General features: G+C 37.7%; 1 protein-coding gene across 1 annotated transcript in view; it reads right to left on the reverse strand.

The window, feature by feature from the left end:
- LOC103024460 (fibrillin-2) overlaps positions 1–18,267 on the reverse strand; it is a 114,256-nt gene extending 95,989 nt beyond the window's left edge. The window contains exons 1-6 of the mRNA XM_049468551.1: positions 17,731–18,267; positions 13,596–13,678; positions 12,322–12,420; positions 11,983–12,081; positions 10,302–10,397; positions 3,926–4,123 (exon numbers count right to left, since the gene is read on the reverse strand). Of these exons, the coding sequence (XP_049324508.1) occupies positions 3,926–4,123; positions 10,302–10,397; positions 11,983–12,081; positions 12,322–12,420; positions 13,596–13,678; positions 17,731–17,912 (757 nt within the window). The 5' untranslated portion in view covers positions 17,913–18,267. The remainder of the gene's footprint in view (positions 1–3,925; positions 4,124–10,301; positions 10,398–11,982; positions 12,082–12,321; positions 12,421–13,595; positions 13,679–17,730) is intronic.
- Positions 18,268–24,246: the final 5,979 nt, after the last annotated feature.

Here is a 24,246-nt window from a genome sequence, read left to right on the forward strand (position 1 = left end):
TAAACTGGGATTAATTAATATAGAAACAAAAATCTAATAAATATAGCAATAAAAATGGCCTAAAATGCCTTTAAATAAAATCTCATTCCAATCACGTACATTATAGTTGTAAAACTGTTTCCATTTGCCTTCAAAGTTTTCATGTTGGAGAGACACAGCTTTGTTTTGACAGTGATAATGTGTTTGACAAAACAGAGCATGAAATTTCTTTTGGTTTTTGAATGAGATACAGCTCAATCAAAAGTTATTCCAGATGTGCCAGTGGTGCCAGTGCTGGTGATGAAGCTTGCAGGGGAGAAAACAGTGTCTCAGTGTGCATCGCAACTCACACTAAATTGTTACAGTATGCAGAGCATCCCCTTTGAAAGCCAAGCCAAGATGTATATGGGGGTTTTCTGGCTTCTCATTGAAGGAGAACATCAAAAGCACAAGGCTGAGTATAAAAGTAGCTTTCTCTTTGCTCACCGCATGTTGCTACCAACTACCACAACTGGTGCTCTCTATCTACTCACTGGAATTAAGTTACATTTCATTATAGAAATAGACGAGAGCGTTGCTGATGTGTGTCAGCTATAAACAATTCCTTTCACCAATCATTTAAAAGTGTTTGCTCAACTGAGCATCCAAATAAAACAAGCCCTTTTGGTCTTGTTTGAGGTAATAAACTCCAGGAGAGCACAAGAAAAAAACTAAGATGGTACTAATCAGAACAAACCTGAAAATGCCTACCAAAGTCCTACAAAAAAGGAGAGAAATTTGTTGGAGAACAATGAACAGGATGCAGTGTAACAGCACACAAATGTCACGGCTTGTTATGTGTCACGATTTGGACTGCATGGTTCGTAAAATTAAAAGTATGAATACAATGAAAAAAAAAAAGCAATTTTTTAAAAAGTGAAAATATGAATAATAATGTTGATTTTTGACACAGAGTCCAAAACTGATGGACAGCAATGCTGATGGACAGCAATTCTTAATCAGAGCCAGCTCGATTTTCTGCATTGTCTGATGCATTAAAGTCAGGCTAACCAATCTCCACTGAGCACTGTTATGCAACAAAGCTCATTCTCAGCTCATCAATGCAGACCAAGCAAATGAGCATGAAGACAGCAGCAGAACAAATGAGCTTCTTCTGTGCAGAAAACAAAAGCCTAACAAGTATAAAGTAAAAAAAATGCAGTTTAAAAAAATATACGGCAGAGCTGAAAGACAGTGGAACTATAGCTTCCTTTACACTGGTGTAAAGAACAAAATTAAATATAATAAAATAGAATATTTTTTTATAAATAGTAAGCAGTCCCTTTAATCTTACATGCAGCTTTTATATTAAAAACTGCATAAACATTACATCCTTATAGTTTATTTAAGAAAAAACGTGTAAAATATGAAAATCACTGCCACATAAAAGAGTTATTTACAGGATTCTGACAGAAGCACAGGCCTATCTACTGAGATTAACTCCGGCAGCGTCTATATGTAAGACGTACAATAAAAAAAAAACAGTAATTTGATTAATCAAACTAATCTATTAAACCTCCCAGATCTATGCTTTTGTACACATCATTCATATGATCAGTTAGGTACTAACTACTGCAGCTGCTTGCCCTACTTTTTCTACTTTTATTATTAAACAAAGACAAAAGACAAACAAAAAAATCACCGTTTTTATGCATCTTGGCATGTTCTCCTCCACCAGTTTTACACACTGCTTTTGGATAAATTTATGCCACTCCTGGTGAAACATTCAAGCAGTTCAGCTTGGTTTGATGGCTTGTGGTCATGCATCTTCTTCTTGATTATATTACAGGTTTTCAATTTGGTAAAATCAAAGTAACTCATCATTTTTAAATGGTCACTTATTTTTTCCAGAGCTGTATATATAACAATTTGAAGGGATGGTTTAATAACCAACAAAGTGGTTTATCATGCGACAGAGAGAGATATGCTCAAATGCAAGTAGATGTTCAGCTGGCTTTGAAATTGAATAAGAAAGGCACTGAGCTTGGAAAGGGATAATCAGAGAGCAGTGGTTTGATAGAGTGAATTATCAGTCAGGACAAACCAAGCCTGTATTCTGTATCAGGTGCTGTCTGTGGGCTGATTGCAGTGAAGAGCTGCTGTCAGTGCCAGCATAACAGCAGATCAGACAGCAGTCTAAGCTCACTGCAGCACACTGGCTCCTCCACTTGTTCACAATCACAGGGGACTCACAAAGCCCAGTCTGTGCCGCTGCTGCTTTGGGCACAGGATATCCACCCAGAGCTCCCAGGAATCCCTGCTCTCTGAAGTCAAACAGAGATTTAGAGCAGAGTGTGTCGGAGAGAAAGGTCCCGGGTCAGTCGGTATATTACACCCCACCTCAACGTAAAACCGTATGCACCGTCCGAAATGCACAAAGCACGTTGGACTCTATATCCTCCTGGCTTATGCTCATGATGTGCCTAATGCTGTATGTCTGCTCTATTTCCCCCTGTCTGCTTTTAAAACCATGAAGCTGCATTACTATGCTTCCTGTCTTGGACTGGGCACTGCAGTGTCCAGAATATAAAAAGCATCTTCAACTACAGTTTCGGTTCAACAACTAAACGCTGCAAGTACACTGTAAAAGTAAAAACGACATGACTATTTTTTGTGTTCTCTGGAGGTCAATTTGATTTGCTTGATCAGGCTCAAAAACAACAACAGGGAAAATACAACATACTGTACATATACTGAGTTTTAAAAGCCATGGAGCAAAAAGCATGTCTAAATTATCTAGGAAGCACAATTTAGGGTCAAGAAATGAAGAAAATCAGCAGAAAATGTTTGAATCAGGACTGCCTCAGGATAACATCTTCATTTTTATGTAGAAAACTACAAACCCAAAACATACAGTATGCACTTACCACTTTGTATTGTCATTATTGTTGTTGCTTCTCACACTTCAACACTTAATAGATATTTTGGCAAGTGATGAAGTATTTCAGGGGTTATTTTGTTGCGATCTTCATACAAACATGTCTAAGATGTGCGACAGTAGTGTGTCATTATTGCTTTTTTTAGTTTCAAATTCCCCACACATTCTCTGTTGGGGACAGTCAAGTAATAATGCCCTCAGTGCTTGGAGCCATCCCTTTTGTCATGTGTGCAGCATGTGGTTTTGCATTGTCTTGTTGAAAAATGCATGGGTGTCCTTTGGAATAGATGTTGGAATGGAGGCAGTAAATGTTGCTCTAAGATCTTCAAGTATATTACTGCGTTAATGCTGCCACCAGAGAAATGTCTGACATAAAGGTTAACATAAGGTTAATTACTGGCATTTGTACATGTAACTCTGTATTAAGGTGGTTCTATCTGCTATTGTTCAGTTAGTCTTGTGTCCTTCCCATTTATGCACTAAAATTCCTTAATAATAATTCCTTAAAATATTTAATGATATTATAAAGTTTTGGTACAGTTCTTAAACTCAAAAGCTGCTGTGAAGAGGCCAGTCTACAGATCTGAATCCACACAGAACTAAACAGGAGTAAAGCCAACTCTCTCTTTTTGCATCAAAGAGTTAAGAATACGCTAATTTGAACAGAAGGCAGAAATATGGAAACAAAAAACTTTAAGAAATAGCGTAGATTCATACTGTCTGCAGCAGAATCAAAGGCAAAGTGAACACTGCATTTTTATTTTTATCCTAAATACTGTCCAAACTTTTCATAGTAAAGTACATGTGTTCCAATTCATGCATATTTTTGATTAAAAAACAACACATATTTTTTTGAGAATTGTTCCAAATAAATTCATCAAGAGTTGTTGTTAATAGATAAGAGAAAATTTAGATATAGCAGCTGTTTTTCATTAATCCTAAAGGGTTAAAATCATATTAGTATACATATCTAGTGAAACTACAACATCTGTAACAGATATATGGTGGCTGGTGAGTATAAGTACTGACCTTGGCAGGCTCCAGTGCGGATGTTGGGGATGAAGCCTCTACGGCAGGGCTGTGGCTGAGCAGGACATTCTTCACATGGGTGACCCCAGGCCCGTCCGATAGTGGCACAGCACAGCGTCTTAGTGCACACAATGCCACTCACCTGACCCTGGCACATCTGGTTGACCACCTGAGAGAAGCAAGGACCTGTTCGGTAATCTGTAAAGATAAGCAGAGCTGGGTGTTAGCAGTATTAGAAGCTCTATACAGTTTGTAAGGGTATGATGTTTAAAGCTCAAAAAGAACTAAAATCTAAACAGTCTTGTACACCTTAAAAACTACTAAAAATTCAACGCCACAATTATCAGTGACAAAAGGGCTGAAAGGGGTATTTCCAGCTGTAGCAGACTCCAATATTTCCATATAAACAAAAGAATAGTTTTAAACAGTCCTGATTCATGCGGCTGTGAACTGGAATATATCAGGATCCTCAGTAAACTGGAACAGCAGAAAGTACCATAGCAAATTCTTTTTTGGACTTATAGTGCAGACTTGGAGACAAAATGGAGCCTGTATTTATAGAGATTATGTTGTTGACAACCTAATTGCAGTCAGTGTTTGTTAGCAACAATAGCTTATCATCTCCCATTTTAAACAAAAGAGGCAAGCAATCATCATTGACAAAATGGCTGGAAAGGGTGTTTTCTGTTGTAGCAGACTCAAATATTTACATATAAACAGAGAATAGTTTTAAACAGTCTTGATTCAGGCTGCTGTGGGCTGAAATATATCATGATACTCAGCAAATTGGGACAGTAAATCTTTTGTAACATCAGCACTGAAAAACGGATGGACTAATCTCAGTAAACTTGCCTAATGTAGATTTTGGTTGGTGGATTTTCTGTAAAAAAGAATTATAGACAGAAAGAATTTAGAAAGGTTTTCCCTTTCATCATATTCTGAAAGACCAAAAGAGTTTTTTTTAATAATGTGAATGACATGTTTTGCAGAGAAATCCTTAGGATAATAAATACTTGCAAATGTAGATCGTCACTGTAATGATCATGACTTTACTTTAAGATGGCGACACTTTGTTAGCTTACACTAAGTTAGCTTACACTATGGGTTGTAAACAGTGCTTAATGCTTTTTTAAAGTTCTTAATGCCTCGTTTTAAATGTCAGGGTTCTCCGGATTCTACCAACGAGGTGTGGAGCTACTCTAAGCCTGGATAACAGTGTAAAAAACGAATTATTTGCAGGGGCAAAATATGCCACATTAAAACCCATTGTAGCCTGTTTGGACAAGCTGCTCAAAATTGCTGGATCTTGGAAAGCTGCAGAAGAGCGGAGGTGGGCTAATCAACAAAGGTTAGTACTCTTTATCATGTTTTACTACACCCAAAGTCAATTTCACACCGGACTTCTTCTTTAAGGATCAGGAATAACAATTATAATATATTTTATCTAAGTATGTATTTATCCAGTAGGCACAGAGCATGAAGCTTTTGAGGTCATTTTAAAAGTGAAATTCAAGGTTAACCCTTCGGGGTCCTTAAACTTACTGGCTATGTTGATTTTTTTTTTTAATTTCTATGTGTTAGTACAGCACAGAAGTACAATTAAACATTTCCTAAATCTGTAGAGTTTGACTTTTTGATTGCATTGCAAGGTTCTAAGTGACTCTCCTCTGGAGTTATGAGGCTATGAAAAAAGGGCTTTAAATTCTAACCCCAGTGTATAATTCTTTGCCTTTGTCTCTTTTCTGTCAGTTCTTACACACATGCATCTTGTCCTTTTTTTACAGACGATGGGCGACTGGAACATACAGCTGCTCTGGGACACTTCCTCAGTGCAGGCACTGCCACTACGAGACCACTTTTAAACAGTCATATAAACATTTACAGAAAGCCTCGGAGGCCAGGATGGGGAGAACTCAGGAAGGAGGATGAGCTGAGATGTAAAAGCCTTATATGCCATAAAGGTTGCTTTCACTGCATGTTAAGTTTTAGGGGGAAAAAACAGCTAAGCATAAGCTACAGTTTCATGATAGCCTGTTCTTTATATCTACAGTGTAAAAGAACATATGTAAGAACATGTATTATTAGTGGTGTCAATCAATACAAAAAAATGTATCTGTTTAATTACAACAGAATTTGGTATCACTTTAATGGATGGCCTATTGTAGATGCCTCATAGATACTCAACTAACATTCAACTGACAATCAACTAATACTAAACTGAATCTCTCTAAAATGCAACTGTAGTCAATCCTAACATTTACTGTATTAACCAAGACAATATTCTGTAATTTAATCCTGATTAAAATTTTGGTTTGGCTGTGAGATAAGAGTCTTTTTTACTGTATTATACAGGGTAGTTTTTATGCTTTTGAATTAGAATGTAGTAATGTGCTGAGTTAAACTGAGAGCTTTAATTGAGGAAATAAATACTAGTGTACCTCCATATTCCACCTTCAACAACTTGCACAGAGGAAACATGCCATCAGCTGTGTGTGTCTGTGTGCACGCAAGAGTAAGAGAGAGAAAAAAATTAACATAAATAAAAAGGAATCTACCTTCTCTTTTAACTGTATCCCACTTTTCTCATTAATTAAGCCATGCTGATTATCGCACCAACGCTGCTGTACTCCCCTATTACTAGCGATGCCCCAATATCAGGAGGGTGAAGAGTAGCACATGCCTCCTCCAACACATGTGAAGCCAGCTACCACTTCTTCTCTTACTGCTGCGGTTGTAACATTATCGTGAGCCCACAGATCACAGATGCAACGCTTTAGCCCACTGGACCACTCAGAACCCTTGGAATCTACCTTCTGTGTTTAAATCACTAAATAAAACCACTAATACATCACCAGGCTCTGTAAACTTTGTCTAGCCTTGGTTGATGAACTGAATTTGGACTAAAGTGCTAAATCACATCCATTTCTTTTTGCTAAACTGTTCTGTTATCCCCTAGAGCTGTCTATGAGCTAGTCAATGCAATCCAAATCTCAAATCATTCAAACAGATATCAGCAATGCTGCTAGATCCTCTATCTGCCCATCCTGCTTCACATATGTTCCAGAGGAAGGTACAGTTAGTTCTTACTGGATTACTCACTTAAGTTCGAAAATACCATTCCTAACTGAATCACAACCAGATCTACTGCTGGGCTAAATCTTCACAGGAAATAGTTGAGATACAAATATGTGCACCATGCTATTTCTATTGTACATGAGAAAATCCAAACGTAATTCTCTGTAAAACCTTAGCTGTGCATTCTTAGCTGTAGCACTGCCCAGCACAATGCAGATGCTCTTCAGCTGCCAGCATGTGTTCTGCATTAGAGTAAAGTAGGCCTTCCACTCCACCATGTGCTGCACCAGCTCTGCCAACTCCATTCATTTAAAAGCCTTGCAGCACCTACACTGAGCATTCTGAAGAACTTAAAAGCATTTTAAGAGCTTATGGTTATCTCTCTCTCTCTCTCTCTCTCTCTCTCTGGGTATGTAAAATAGCTTTTAAGCCAATATATGTGGGAGGTGAAGCTGTAAAACTGCTCCTGGTCAACACTATTTTGAAACTTGGAGTTTAGATACTATTTATTTAAAGAATTCCCTAAGCTACATATATTTTGTCTTAATTTACTTTAATGGCTCATAAAAAATGCATTTATCCACATATTCCAAATATGCATAGCTGTATTAATAAGACATACCGAATCTGAAGTTGGCTCTTTTTTGCACTGAAGATGGGAGGCTTATTTACTTTTGGACCAGTTTCAGGATTTCAGTGTTTGGACAGCTACCATTATCCATTAAACAATAGAAGGAGAAAAAGATCTGGCATTGCACCAAAATCTGACTCTCTTTCACATGCACATAAATAACACAGCAGTAATTCCTGTATTTGCTGTAACTGCAGATTAGCTCTTATTCATAAACAGAAATATAAAAAATCCAAAGGCAATCTATTATACTTGTTCTGCAGTGTGATAAACACATTTAAATATACACATTCATTTTCTATGTGTACTCTGTACTTTGAGCTTATGGCTGAAATATTCACTATATAAGTCAAACAAAACGTGTTAACTTATTAAGGTATTAAAATTCTCAAAGGGATTCTGGGAAAGCCTGCTGCTCTCAACTGTAGTGAAGCTTAAAGTACAGCAAGAATAGGAGCACCCAGTTGTTGAAATCTGTGCTCATAAAATGCACCTAAAGGATTTTAGCTGAACGTCACTTTTCTTTGACTGGTTTACACTTACTCTTAATAGCTGCTTAGTGTTATGCAGAATTATTGTTATGCATTTATAAAAAAAATATGTGTTTGAAATATTTAGTTTTAAAACCTCGACATAAACAATACAATATTAACGTTGGATTTTTCCAGCATACTGAGCTCAGTTTACACTGTTATTACAATTGCACAGATTTTTTTTTTCAAGCACTGCTCAACATTCTGTCCACAAGTAAAGCAAAGGAGTGTTAGAACAACCAGTGGTTAGAAGCAGTTTGACACTAGTGATGAAGAGTGTTGTCTGTATAGTGTATTATTATTCGAGTGTAGTGGAACAGGTGGGGAAAATGGTTAAATGTTGAGATGTTCCTAACACATCATTGTAGCCTTCCAAAGGATGTTTTTATGCATATTTCAGTCTGGCTGAGTGTGTCCAGTACTTTTAAATCTAGATTTCTTTCTATATGTGGTACATCTCATGAAGGAGTCATTCAACAACAATAAACTTTCACTGGCTTTGGTGTTAACAAAGATATAAAACTTATGAGTGCGCTTCTATAAAAAAAACACTTTCTGTCCCTCTCATCCAAATACACTTTCTCCATTTCTTTAGAAAAGTTTGAACTCACTTTCAAGAGATCTTAGACGACGGTCAGCAGCAGTGGTCGCAGACTGGGGTTCCACTCAGTGTGTGACTTGAAAAGCATTCCTGCTACTTTGATTACAGGGGCTTTGATGACAGACCCTGGAAGTGTTCAGAAGGCTTGACCAATTTTAAAAGTATCCTATTCCCCTCAGTCTAAACCTTCCAACCAGACACGCTTTTCTTTAAAAGGGGTCAGACAGGTAAAACAGACACGCTTCACTTATGGGCACAAACATCTGTCTGAACAGCTTCTACATGGTGAAATGAGGGACAGTGCTTTAGACAATGTTTAACATGTAATAGGGAAATTGTCAGCTATAGAGTATTAGACAGAGCTTTATCTGTATTAGAGAAAGTGGCGTCTGTACAGAATTAGACATAGCTTTGACCGAATGAGACAGAGCTTCACCTGTATTAGGAAATGCTTTACCTGCTTCAGCCAGAAATTGATCTGTATTAGAAAATGTGACAGCTGTATTAGACAATGCTTCATAGGGATGTCCCTGATCCAATCAAGTGATCGGAAATTGAGGCCGAATAAGGCAAAAAAATCTGGATTAATGTTGTATCATAAATGTAACGTTACACTGTTACTCTACGAGCTCACTGTAGACTCTGCTGCATGCGTGCACTGAGAATGCCCATGCTGCGTTTACAGAGGCTAATCCAGTAAGTTATTTATCAAACCATCATCCACGCTTCTTTTTCCTCCAACTCAGATTTGGAAAAATAAGAACAGGATATGCCTAGTGCTTCACCTGTCTTAGCCAGTGTTTCAGCTGTATTAAAGAAAGTGTCACCTGGATCAGCTCAGATCAGAACGTCACCTGCATTAGAGAAGGCTTCACATGTATTAGAGGGTGTTTAACCTGTATCAGACAATGTTTCAACTGTTTTAGACATTTCACCAGTGGAATACACCATCATGTAGATCGTTGAATAAAAACACCACTGTTTTCCCCACTGTCATCTAACATTGTAAAATTCAACACTGCTCAGTTCACCCACATCTGCTCCCACTCAGCCCAAATCTTTCATGTCTTTTCCAGAGACACGCACACACACACATAGATACCTAAGACAGGTACTTGAAATACTCCTGCTGAGGAAGTGACAACACCCAGGAAACATCAAACTCAACACCTTGCTGAATGTTCTGTCTATGCACATGCATGTGTTTGTGTATACATGTGTTCTAAGGATGAGTGATTTGTGAATGTATTTTGCTGCATTTTTCTGTTTGTACTATTCCATACAATCAGAAGCTATAAAAAGCGTCTTTAGGCCTAATACACTTATTATGCACAAATCTTATTCTTAATCTACTAGATAACATTCAGAAAGATGACACATGTGTGTTAGAAGTGTAAAGAGGGAAAAGAAGAGAAATAAAGAGTGCTGCAACCGCAAGACCTCCCTCTCGAGTGAAAACAGTATAAGAGGAGTGAAACAGAGAGACAGAAACGACCCCGTGCTCCTCTCTCAGTATTAAAAGTATTCAGCTCTTACCTCTTTCACACTGAGGCCCTGTGAACCCATACACACATGCGCAGCGGTTCGGCCCAATGCAGCGTCCTCCGTTCTGACACTTCTTCTCACAAACAGCTGAAACACAGAAATTATAGCACACAGTGCTAAAAGCATCACAATGTTTATGGAACACTGGATAAAAATATAGCTTTTTGGATTCCTAAAGCATCATTATATAGCTGTGGTATAAATAGGTGAGCAGTCAACCGTGCACCATGCAGCATGATTTAGGGTGTATCAGTGTGTCTTTGCTTTTGTAACAATGGGAAAAGTACGCCTTCTGTGGCTCGAAATGCACAAAAGCATGGATTAAATCTCTTAATTAATCATTGGGGTGTTTTAAGCATACCATGACATAATCCTATCAGAGTGTCACTTGCCATTCCCTTTAAGAGCCATGTGTGTTCTGTCTTGCTGTCTGATCGCTATTTTATCGGTACAGTGCTTCTGTGCTTCTCAGCAAATGAAACGTACCTGCACGCTGTGAAGGTGTGCAAACAGGTAATTTATGGGAATAGCAATGATATTTTATTATGTATTCTGTTTATTGGCAATGTAATCATAATACATAAACATTTATAATGCTAAACAAATTTTACCAAGATTAACATTAAATATGTTAATATAAATATATATGAGCATTTTTTTGTGAATTCAAATGCAGTAAACTAACTGAACTTTTGACAAAAGATCAGGCATGTATAGTATTTATATTTGATTACACTGGCCAACCCTATTATGTCTCAAAAGCAATAATAACACATAGTATGATTCTGGATAGTCAAGCACACAGATCAATACAGCCAATAATAACTTTTGCTTGTCTTTTGACATTCTGATTATAAAAGTTTGTCACTCTCCACTGAGCCAAAAAAAATCACTGTTTTGCATTGCATAATTGCTAACTAAAATACCTGCTTTAAAATGCCAGCTGCTCTCGCAAACAAAGCCTGTCACTCACTTAAAATGAGGTCAAACCATTTATCTTTTAAAAGACACCTTTCAGCCACAGAGCGGCAGACAGACAGGGAGCCGCTTAATGTGTGAAACGATGGGAATTCCGCAAAGATCTGATTTAGGGGTCTGAACACAGAGCACCTGACATTTAGAACTGCAGACCTTTGACCTCTCACTTATATTTCTCCAGTAGACTGACAGGAGAGCAAGGGCGTTTTCTGCCTCTCTGGCTGGTCTTTTCGTCTAGCTATAACTGCTGCAAAGGAGTGACTGCAGAAAGGAGTGGCTGATTCTATGGGTGATTTATACAATCTGAGAGCCTGGAGTAGTTGACTGAGGAATACAGGTGGCACTGCAGATGCTGCACTGAACTGCTCAGCTGTTGCTTAACTTCTACCCTGTGTGCTGCTATTTATGGCAAGAAATGACCCCAATAAGACCTTGTGTGTTTCTATGAATGCTGAAAATTTTACTGTTTGAGGGCTCCATTTTAGGGGCATAACCAATGCCCTTATAAATGTTGTATTAGTCATGGCAGATATTGTAAACAGTCAGTTGAGGAACTCAAAAGGGATTATAATATGCTTAAAATGAGCAAAACCCCAAACAAAAGTATGTGTAACACTATAACTGATTATGTGACCTTAATTTATTTATGCTAAATTATTTTAATTCAATAAACTCTTGAGTACTGTATACTCACGTTGTCCACAGTAGGTTCCTGTGTAGCCCTTTTGACACTGGCAGTGATCCTCTTCACACAACCCTCCATTCATACATCTAATGCTACACTGTTGGGCTGCTGCACATAAAGAAAGAGAGACACTGTAAACCCAGGCATACAAATCTGTCCACAGCCTGTTAAAACTCCACAACTGTTTATGATCCCTGTAGGACATGGTTACCTTTTAGACAAATGCGTTTACTGACAAGGTTATAAAACTGTTCAAGCAGAAGATAATCACAAACTTTGTTTTAAACCTCTGGCAGGATTTCCCTTCCTTTTTCCAGTTTAGATATGAAGCTACTGACTGGCACTTACTGGATTTAACTGTACAGGATGAAGCGATTTGACCAGTAGTGCAGGTGCACATGTTGGGCCTGGAACAGAAGCCATCTCCACAGCTATTACGACATATGGCTATAGTAAAAAAAGAGAAGGTGAAGGTGTTAATATAAAAGCCATTATCAAGAAGTCTTTCCATTAACATGTAACTTTAATATAATTGAAATATAGTAAAATCTATACTAATTCTAGCATTACATAGAATTACTGAAAAAAGACTAAGAACTAATTTTTCCGTATGCAATCTTGTGCTTCAAGCCAAAAAAAGGCCACTTAATGCAGCTGGAGTTTTTCTGTAACATCTAACTCCCAGACATATGCCTAGGTGGACTGTATCCAAAGTCTCCATTTAGCACGATTAAGTGAAATGACCCAAACTATAAGCTTTTTAAAAAAAGAAAGGAGCTCTTAAAGTTACACAACATAATGCACATGCTGTCCTGAAGAAGAAGGCCACACATAGAGGAAACGTTAAAGACAATCCTCAGGAGCAGTCAATCAGCCAACACTTATTTACAATAAAAGATGCTAGGCTAATGTTGCTAACAAATGCTAGGCTGTCTTAACCACAGCTTAGTAAATGCATGCCACATCTGGGAGAGCACAACTGGCCTTGCTCTCTCTATGGGTGGGTAGATGGCACTCTCGCCCCACATCACTCCAAAGAGTGATGTCGATCAGCACAAGGCATCTGTGAGCTGATGTATCAGAACCGAGTCACTGTGCTTTCCTCTGAGCAATGCTTCTCAGCAATCCTGCATTAGCAGCATTTCGAAAAGAGGCTGTGACTGACTTGACATGTGTCAGAGGCGACATGGGTAGTCTTCACCCTCCTAGTGTTGGGGCATCCCTCCTAATGAGTGGGTATGACTGGTTGGGTAATTGGCTGTGTAAATTGGGAAAAAAGTAGTCAAATAGGGAAGGTTCTGTCTACTCAGCAGAACATGGCACCTTGCATATCAAAAATGGAACATGAACCCTTTTCATCATCTGAAACACCATTTGTCTAAAAAAATTTAAATGCATCACCTCCACCTTCCCTGTTTTTAAAACCTGACCTCAATCCTACTTTACTGTTTTATGAACGGGCATGACTAAGCAATATTACCCAGTCCGGAGTTAATCATGCTACGTGAAAACAAAACAAGCAAGCAGTAGTGCCAAAAAAAAGTGTCCTATTAGCACATGTCCCAGTGACCAGCTCAGCAGAGAGACAGTTTATCATCTGCAACATCTGGTGCATTACTTACGCACGACACACTGGTTGCCCCCAGGCAAAGTCTTCCAGCCTGGACAGCAGTAGGAGTGCAAGCGGGATCCGCACACATTGGGCCTGCAGAAGAGCATTGATAACATGCATCAGTTTCAGAACTCAGCAAGTCATTCCCTTTACTTCAGTTAGGATGATGCATCAAGTGTTTAAGCTTATAAACAAATCGCTATAAATTCCCATAATCTGTTTTTGAACCTTTCTGCAGCATTAATACTTAATATAATACAATCATTAATTGTTTGTAAAGACAGGCCACATCTCCATGATTAAGTCCAGGTGTCACCAAAACTAAAGTTCTTGTATTTGTTTGCTTCTGACTATTGCTGTGTTCATGATCAAGTGGGACATTGTCCGAGCTCTAAGTAGGAAAATCACATCTGAATGCAATTGCACGAAGTCAACATTGCATTGCTCATAAAACAAGCAGTAAAAGCGCATTCTAAAGCTTTTAAACTGTAGGGCTGTGTATTGGCAATAATTTGCTGATGCAATATGTTTCACAATACAGGGGTTATTAATGAATATATTGTGGGATCTAACGACACAGTACAACACTGCTAGTGATTGAAAAAAAAAAACCCACTGGCTGACACCAATCTTTGTGTATGTAAACTACTACTGTAAACTACTAATATTATATTATATTTATACTGTGTTTTTGAAAATTGATACTTTGATATATTGGATATTTCCTGAGACCTCTATTAGACAGATTTCTGCCATTCTACTGAAGTTTTAACATTTCTGCATTACTGACTGGTTCCTATACAAACAAGGTTTATACACATAGAGAATTCCGAGTGGTTAGCTGCAAATGACTTATGCATAATGACTTATGCAAATGATTTATTTTAGTTTAATCAGACTTTTGTGATTCATTTTGGCAGTAATCTCACTCATACTCATCAAAGGTTTTAGCAAAGCAGCCCCTGTAGCCAGTTTAACCTGGTATATTACCCAGATAATTATTACAACTATAAATAAATGCAATATCTGCTGCTGCTCCACATTAAACGTTAAATATGCAGTAGACCAACACACAGAACATTCTTTCTGTATTTACTGTCCTGCTCTCTCCTCACACAGGTCTGACCAATAAGTAGAGAGAATGTTACGCATGGTTTATTATGATACATTTTGGTGTAATTTAATTTGTCCCAGTGTGAAAACAAAAAACCAAGCCAGGTGGAAAATGTGAACTGAAAATGAGTTTACAAACTCATTAACTGATTCAGACCACAACAAACCAACTACACCTGTGAAAGTGCACTTGGAGCCTGTTTTACAACGAATTTGTAAACAAACCGCTCAGAATGAAATTCAATACAATGCCAACTACAACGTTTGCAGCCCAATGATCTAGCTTCTTTTTAATAATGTCTCTGAGCAAAGTTTGTAAAGTAGTTGCTTTAATCAAACACACCCACCCAAGCTTGGCTTAAGGCATAGTGCCAACAGGTTCATAAGTTCATCTTTTCCAGAGTGTCATATTCTATAGGAAATGCTTCTCTACAGAAATTAGACAAGATGTGTGAGTGCATTTGCACATCTGTGTCAGCAATTGGTGAAAGTTAATGTAGCTCAATGTCCTCAAACATTTGGACATTAAGTATAGTATAACATTTTTCAAGCCTTATGAGTAGTTCTTAGTAATAATCGTCTAATTTGGGGCTATTTAAGAAAAAAGCTATGAAGACTTCTAGCGCCTTTTAACTTATTTATAGAGTTGAACAAATGTTTACAATTCACAAGATCTGGACAATCATACAATATCAATTCAATATCAATTAGTAGTTTCTAATCAAACACACCCACTTTGCCTGGTGATAAACTGATTAATTGAATCATGTGCATTTAAAAAGGGAAACTACTGATTTTTGCTGCAGACTGGCCCTACAGCACTTGAGTTGTGCACCCCTGGATTACTAAACCATTTCCTATGCATCACTCAGGCCACCCAAGCAGGTAACCTGATTGCTACACGGAGGCTGGAACATTGCACCCACTGCCCATATCCTAATTCGAAAGGGAAGTCTGGGAAATGATGATCACCACCACACCTCATTCATAACTCCCCATCTCATTCCCACAGTTCCACTTATGCTGGGGGGGTTATTAGGGCTGCAACGATTAGTTGAAGGCTGCATTAGAGTCAGGGCTTTTTGATCAATAGGATGACAATCAGTTGTCAGTGGGCCATGCAGCAAGACAATGAACCTAAGCACACAAGTAATTCTACCAAAGAATGGCTAAAGAAGATTAAAGTTAATGATTTTGAATAGCCAAGTCATGGAGAGAAACCCACCAACATAAAGGTTGGTGGGTTTAAAACTGATTTGAAGGTTTTTGTTTGTTTGTTTTTTTACAAAGAAACTGGCTAAAGGCTAAACTTTAAGGTGGAGGACTAATCAACATTTCTAGAAATTATTAGTTGCACTTATTGCTGCACAAGGGGGTCACACCAGATACTGAAAGAAAGGTTTACATTAGGCATGTCATGATAAATCCGTGTATCATTCGTTCATTTGATATTCAATTGAGAATCAAAATCGGAAAATTGAAAAACCAATTCGTTTTTTCGTTTTTTCGTTTTTGAATATAATACCAAAAAACGAATAACGGCTTGTATTTTGTATTTTTATTTGGTTATCCAAACAAAAATTGGAAATTTAAAAAACGGACCAGGAGCCGAATTTGATTTTGATTTTGAACTTGACCCATTTGTGTGATTTGTTTATTCTTGGTGGGTTTCTGTTGCGCGGGAGTTCACTGCAGTGTTATCTACACAGTCTGTATTGCTGTAGGCTTTGGATGGAGTTGAGGATGGAGAGTTTTATCTTGTTCAGAGGAACTAAACGCGTTGCAGTGCACGAAATCTCTTCATGCGTCTTACCACCTTCAAAAAGATCTTTAATTAGGCCAGAATGTGGTTCCAGTCCGGCCATGCTGCCTACAGCAATACAGACTGTGTAGATAACACTGCAGTGAACTCCCGCGCAACAGAAACCCACCAAGAATAAACAAATCACACAAATGGGTCAAGTTCAAAATCAAAATCAAATTCGGCTCCTGGTCCGTTTTTTAAATTTCCAATTTTTGTTTGGATAACCAAATAAAAATACAAAATACAAGCCGTTATTCGTTTTTTGGTATTATATTCAAAAACGAAAAAACGAAAAAACGAATTGGTTTTTCAATTTTCCGATTTTGATTCTCAATTGAATATCAAATGAACGAATGATACACGGATTATGATAAATAAATAAAGTAACGTTAGTTATGCAATGACCAATGCACAAGTGGCATCCTATACACAGGTGTGGTTATTATGCTAATGACAATACTACTGTTTATCACAGTTATATCTGTGACAATATATATCTGGTAAAACATAGATATGGTGGCAGGCCTAGTTTATATATTTTTACCTTTAATAGATGTAATATTTATTGAAGCCCATTCCCACCACCTAAAATTAACAAAATAAAATACAGCACATTTTTTCTTATTATTCAGTCAACTGCTATCTCATTATGTTGAGATTATTACGTCCTTATTTGAGATGTATCATTATTTTGAGATAGCAAGTGTGTTTGCTTTTTTTTCTTTACTATCTCAAAATAATGAGATATCTCAAAATAATCACTTACTATCTCAAAATAATGAGATAGTATTTCAAAATAATGAGATAGCAGCTTACTTAATAGTAATAAAAATGTGTGTTTTACTATTAATACTTAAGGTGGTGGGAATAAGCTTCCAGAAATATTGGCTGCATTTTCTTACTAAACAAATGTTACCAAGTGTAATATTTTTGCCTCATTTGTTTGATTTGGTTATCTACATTTAAATGTGTAAATGTGTTTTTTAGACTGAGGATGTGCATACTTTCAAGCAGCATTGTGTAAGGCTGTATTTAGTGTATTAAAAAAAATCTTTAGTCTGAACAGTTTAGAAGAATATCCTTATTTATCAGCTTTATTTAAACAGTATGTTTTATTTTTGATACTTTTAATAAACTTCATGCTAAACGACACATTCATCCACATTAGAACATTAACTTTTTCACACACATACATCTTACAAAAACACAGCGGTTACAGCTGACTCACCCTCTCAGCGCCTCCTGTTTCCCGCGTCTCCGCACCCGGCTGGCCGCGCCGCTGTCCTCCTGGACCCGGCCGGTCCTCAGGGGCTCCGGGGGCAGCTGCTCCGCAACCACCCTCCCCACCAGCACAGCCAACAGAGCCACACACCCGGCCAAACGCCACAAACTCCTCTCGGACGACATCATACAACCCTTACAACTCCTCGCATTCGCCTGCGTGTAGTTTAAAACTATTACCTACACGTTTTTATAACTTATTATCTCCAGTAAATTAAACACGGCACGAGACTTCTTCCACTGGAGGAAGGTTAGAACAAGTCCATTATCCTCCTCAGGCGCTCGAACTCTTCTAAACTGGAGAAAAAAGCCCTAAAACTAATGTAAACAACGAAAAACACAAAAGTGCCGCACGTGTCCCGTTAAATTCTGAAAAACTGTTCAGTCCCGTTCTGAGAGCAGCTCTGGGTCTGGGGGAGCTTTGGGTTTCCTCCAGTCATCAGTGTGGAGGCAGAGCTACACATAGCGCTGCTCCAGCCGCTCGCGCCCCTCCAGGCTCTGCAGAGCGCGTGCACAGGTAGATGGCCACAGACAGGTAGAAAGGCGGGAAGACGCACTGTTAGCTTTGTTTCCTCCACCTAACTAGCCCAATTGATGGCTTGAGGACCACTACTGTAGCACCACTACATAGTACAAAACTGTGCTTTCACTCTCAATGTAGTAGCCTAACTTTACAAGCTCTGGAAAAAAAAATAAGAGAAGAGTTTCTTTGATTTTTCCAAATGGAAAACCTCTGGAATATAATCAGGAGGAAGATTGATGATCGCAAGCCATCAAACTAAGCTGAACTGCTTGAATTTTTGCACCAGGTGTGGCATAGTTATCCAAAAGCAGTGTGTAAGACTGGTGGAGGAGAACATGCCAAGATGCATGAAAACTGTGATTAAAAAACAGGCTTATTCCACCACATATTTATTTCTGAACTCTTAAAACTGTATGTAAATGAATTTGTTTTCTTTGCATTATTTGAGGTCTGCATCTTTTTATTTCAGCCATTTCTCATTTTCTGCGAATAAAAAATGCTCTATATCACATTTTTTAATTTGGACTTTGGGAGGAATGTTCCGTAGTTTATAGAATAAAACAGCAATGTTTCATTAATTGTTTAAAGCAGCATGATCAAAGGTTTTGAACCAGTTTTTTAAACAGTTTTAAAAACTACATACTGTTAATCATGATATATTGACTAGTTCTGTCATATTTACAGTGAGCCTTCTTGACTTTCATACCAAATAAATATGAATATGAACAGTAGCCCTCAGGCAACATCCTAGTAGTCAGCCACCAACATCAGTGTCCGCTGTTGTCTGGACGAATGTAGGCCTTGGCACTGGATGACCAAATTTACAATCAGGACAATATCTAATTTCAACATTTGGTGTTCGTTGGTTTTAAGTTGTGATGTTAAGTAACCAAAAGCAATCAATCACCTTCCAAACATCGTATACTTTGTGAAGGGATGGAATACATTATAGCTAGAAACCGTCAGTAAAATCTGAGAGACCTTGACAAGAGCAAAATTGTGATGTCTAGAAAACTGGATCAGAACATCTCAAAATATCAATCAGGTCTTGTGGGACATGGCCCCTGACCCCTCCTTTGAGCTGTGAAGAATGGGGTTATCCTACAGGAGATAAGTCATCACCTATATAGAAGTGTTAAACTCTGAAACACTCTGAAATTGGGGGCTAGTGTTAATTCTGGCCTTCCAATTACTGAAAAGAAATGCTACCCCTAAGATCACAGAGCAGTGCTGTGCCAAACAGGATAAGGTTTGAGTGTTATCAGCAGAATGCCAGCAAGCATCATCTGGCTTGTAGTAGTGAAATGAGGAAATTACATATTAGGTTTACATGGAAGTGTAATGACATGCACACACACTCTCTATTGATGTGTCTATAAGCTTAACTTCTAGATTGTACATGCTTATTTTAAAATCCATTTTTACTGTTTGTTAGTATAAGAACAACACTATCAGAATAAACCTGTTATTTAGTGTGATATGTGGGTTGAAAAACATGGAGCTATGTTAGAGATAAAGATCCAGATTATGGGCACTATATTGCACACACTAACCAAATTGTTTCTATATAGTGCCAATTCTGCTAAAGTGATTATTTGTTCCACAACAATATTGAAAACTTTCAAGCAGGCAAGGAGTTCTTGAAGTTGCCAAGGTGCTAGATGATAATACTGACGGAATTTTCTCCAGGTTTTCTAAATAAGTAAATGTATGTGCATTTAAGAATGGAAATTAGGTTTTTAAACTTTTTTTTTAAACAATTTACTTTGTCCTATAGCTTGAAATAACTTTTATTCTTTAAGTAACCACCCTACATCTAATCCACTGGTGAGGCACTTCATTACCATTTCTCAGATCAGCATAGCTCTACTGACCCCTAATGGATAAAAGAAGTTAAGCACCTGCTATTATTAAACTTTTGATTTCATAATCATCAGAGAAGAAATGACTTGACAGTAAAGTAGTTTATTCATCTAAACAGAACAAGATAGGTAATGTAGCTGTTAATGTAGAAATGAGCAGTGCAAATTTGAAACCACCTGGTGAAATCATAAAAATATATATTATTTTTTTTGCATATAGTGCATCTCAAAAAATTAGAACATTATTGAAAAGTTACTTTATTTCAGTAATTCATTTCAAAATGTGAAACTCAGATAGATGTGCATGGTAATCAGAAGCTAATTAGTGTACAACTAGAGTTTTCTGAACCAAAACGGCACAAATATGTAAACGTTAAACAAAAAAAATAAAAAGAATATGCCACATTCTACTGAATTCTAGCCATTTCCTATACAGAAGTGTCAATGTATAAAGCCTCTTTTTGTGAATTAATCTATGAAATGTCTTGTTTCCTCAGGAGACAGAGGCCAACTGAGGCAAAGACAGAATAAACTGAAAATTATGCTTGAGGGCGCAGTGACACTATTGTGGGCATTGGTCTATTTTATGTAGAGGTCTATCAAAAAGGCAGTGGCAGAGAGTGCTTTGAACATGTGTTTATAGAATACAACACCAGAACTAGTTATTAAACACAAACACTGATATTGTAACAATAATCATTTTGCTGTGTAGGGAAAATTATAATGCTAAATATGTTAAGTTTTAAAGAAACAGCTAAAATTTGTAAAGGCACACAAAGTATAATAAATACAATCATTGACCAAAAAATAAAAAAAAAACAAGGTTTTACATTTTTAAAATATTACAAATATTTATTAAACACAAAAAGCACACATAAAAAAGTATAAGTAAAAAATAATTTTATAGAATACTTAAAACGCTGAAATACAAAGAACAAAATATGGAATTAAACAATAAAAGCACATTCATGTCAAAGGAGAAACAGTAACAGACCATATAAACACTTAATATATAGTGACCACACTAAAAGATAATGCAAAGATACAATACAAAAATCCTAATTATAAACTATTATTAAGGCAGTAAAAAAAATTAAATACAAATAGTAAATACAAGACTTTAGGATTAAAACACAGATACTAAATACAGTAAATAGGCCCATAAATATTTGGACAGTGACAATTTTCATGATTTGGGTTCTGCATGCCACCACAATGGATTTAAAATGAGAAATTAGATGCAATTAATATTTAGACTTTCATGTTTAATTTAAGGGGTTAAAAGGAAATATTTTATGAATCATTTAGGAATTACAAAACCTTTATCTATAAACCTCCTCATTTTAAGGGATCAAAAGTAATTTGGCAAATGATCTCAAAAGCATATTAAACCACCATTAATTAAGCAGGTAAAATGGTCGAGGTAAAATGCAGATTATTTTAGGTGAGGCATTTGCAATTGGATGCTTTTACTGTGAACCCACAACATGTGGTTAAAGGCGCGCTCAATAGAAGGGAAACAAACCGTCATTGGGCTGAAAAGAAGAAATACATCACACAGATAGCAGAAATGAGGCCAAACAGAAGTGGCAAAATAACCAGTTTGGTACATTCTGGAGGGGAAAAAAAATAGTGTGAAAGAGTAACCGGGAACAAAAAATACTTTCTGCTCAGATTTAACCAAATGCAGCAAAGTTGATTGGATGGTGCTCAACAGTACAGGTGGACAACGACCCAAATCATATTGTGATAGCAACTCAGGAGTCTAAGGTAAAGAAGTGGAATATTCTGCAGTGGCCAAGTCAATCACCACATCTAAACCTGATCAAGCAGCTTTAAGTCACTTGCTTAAGACAAAACTATAGGCAGAAAGACCCACAAACAGTTGAAGACAACTGCAGTAGAAGTTTGGTGATGTTCATAGAAAGTTTAAGTATTAAGTTATTTTGTCCGATTACTTTTGAGCCCCTAAACTGAGCCCCTAAGACTTTTGTAGAAAAACGGTTGTATAGAATATTTTTGTTCAATCCCTTACATTAAACCTGAAAACATACACTTTAATAACATCTCATGTATTTCATTTGAAATCCAGTTTGGTGGCATGCAAAGCTCAAAGTATGAAGATTGTGTCACTATCCATACATTTATTGACCTAACTGTAATGTTAAACACAATTAAAAAACGTACCTATTTAAAAGTATTGAATCAGTTGCTGTATTCAATGGCGTTACTTAGCCAGGTGATGTAGAGCCGACAGTGGAGAAACGGAAAAGTTGGGGTGCCTAGACAGACATCTCCTTAGCAGATTCTTACACTGTGGAGAGGTAGAGAGAGAAAGAGAGAGATAAGCTTTAAATATATAAATTCAGATATAACAATGACCATTTAATGAATCATTTGAAAGCTCAAATGTTTCTTGTCTGGTTAATAAGTTCTGTGGCCTCAGTTAGAGCTGTGTGTGTATGGGTGCACTCACCAGGAGACAGGTGAGCAGGGACATGGAGCTTCTTTGAGGTGATCTCCGTGCTGGTGTTGAAGGGGCACCTCCCACACAGCCTGTTCAGCAGGATGATTCCTATCTGCCACACTGTGAAGGCCTCAGTCTTATAGGTCCTATGGGTAAACCACTCGGGAGGAAGCTATGCATGCGCAGACGGCCGATAAATTTCGCGCATGCGCAGACGGCCGCTAATTTTGGCGCATGCGCAGACGGCCCCCAACTTTTATTATTATTATTTCTAGAGGGAACAAACTGCTAATTTAAATCTAAATTAACCAAATGAGTTTTGGTAAAACGAGAGTTGACTTTTTAACATTAACCAGATTACCATACTTTAGTTCAGTATTAATAATGAGGCCAGAAGTTAAATATCTACAAAATCCCCGCAGGATTAGACCGGAGAACCGAGAGGAGCTCTTTCAGTCCTGTTAGGTTTTTTAACTAGCGTTAGCTAACTGGCTGTTTCAGCTCTCGGTGAAGCGCGATCTTATTACTGAACTACAGCGTGGTTTAAAAGCAGCTGCTGATTGAGAAAAAAACACACCCTGTGCTGTGAGAGAAGCTCGTGAAGCAGCTCTTAAACAGCGCTGGGTGTTTTGATTCTGAACGAGCAGCTGCTGCAGGTAATCGGGCTAACTGTAGCTAATTAGCTTAGCCAGCCATCCTCCACTCGCTAGCTCGCTAGCGTTAGCTATCTTACAGCGTTATTCGCCATTAACACGCTTTAAATAGACTTACCACGCTGTAGCTTAGCATTATAAGAAGACCGCGCTTCACCGAGAGCTGAAACAGTCAGCTAGCTAAATTACTCACCGGGACTGAAAGAGCTCCTCCGCGCTACTCTCCTCTAATCCTGCAGGGTAATCACTACTGGTGCTGGAGGCCCACCGCTCCGCCTGTTTTAGTGCCGCTGTTTTAAGACTGAGAGGCTTTTAATGAAAACAGAGTAAAGCGGAAACACAGTAAAGAGCAGCGCAGCGGACCTTCAGCACCAGAGTGAAGAAATACTGGATTATTTAACCAAACATTAATGATTGTTCCCAATAAATTACACCGGGGATTTTAGCTCCTACAAACTCCCTGAAGATCCCGAAGAAAAGGGCGACTGCCTTGTTGCTACTGATTGAGTCAGTGGGGCCACGACCATTCAAAACTAGGTGGGGGGGGGGGGGGGTTGCTGTGCCCGAAAGGTTTCTGATTTGTCTTTAATATGTTTATTATATATGATATTTTCTGAGCACTTATATGTGTTATAATGAATGTATGAATAATCATAATTTAATATGAACAGTCAAATATATTATTATAATTATATTAAATATCATGCCTCAAATCTCAGACCTTCCCCTTTTTTTCCAGTGACTTTGGTTTCTTCCAAAGGTCTGTTGATTAGAGCACGGGCGGGGCTGGAGTGGAGAAACAGGGCCAGGTTAAAGAAACAGTTTTAAACACTTTTGAGCTGAACAGCTGAATTCTACGGAGCCCGGGAGGGGCCGTGGATAAAAAAAAACAATTAAATCGAGTGAACGATGTAGCAGTTCGTGCTCACGTTTTCTTTAATTCGAGTGAACGATTTGC

The sequence above is a fragment of the Astyanax mexicanus genome, chromosome 20, assembly GCF_023375975.1.
Source record: "Astyanax mexicanus isolate ESR-SI-001 chromosome 20, AstMex3_surface, whole genome shotgun sequence".
NCBI classification, from domain to species: domain Eukaryota; kingdom Metazoa; phylum Chordata; class Actinopteri; order Characiformes; family Acestrorhamphidae; genus Astyanax; species Astyanax mexicanus.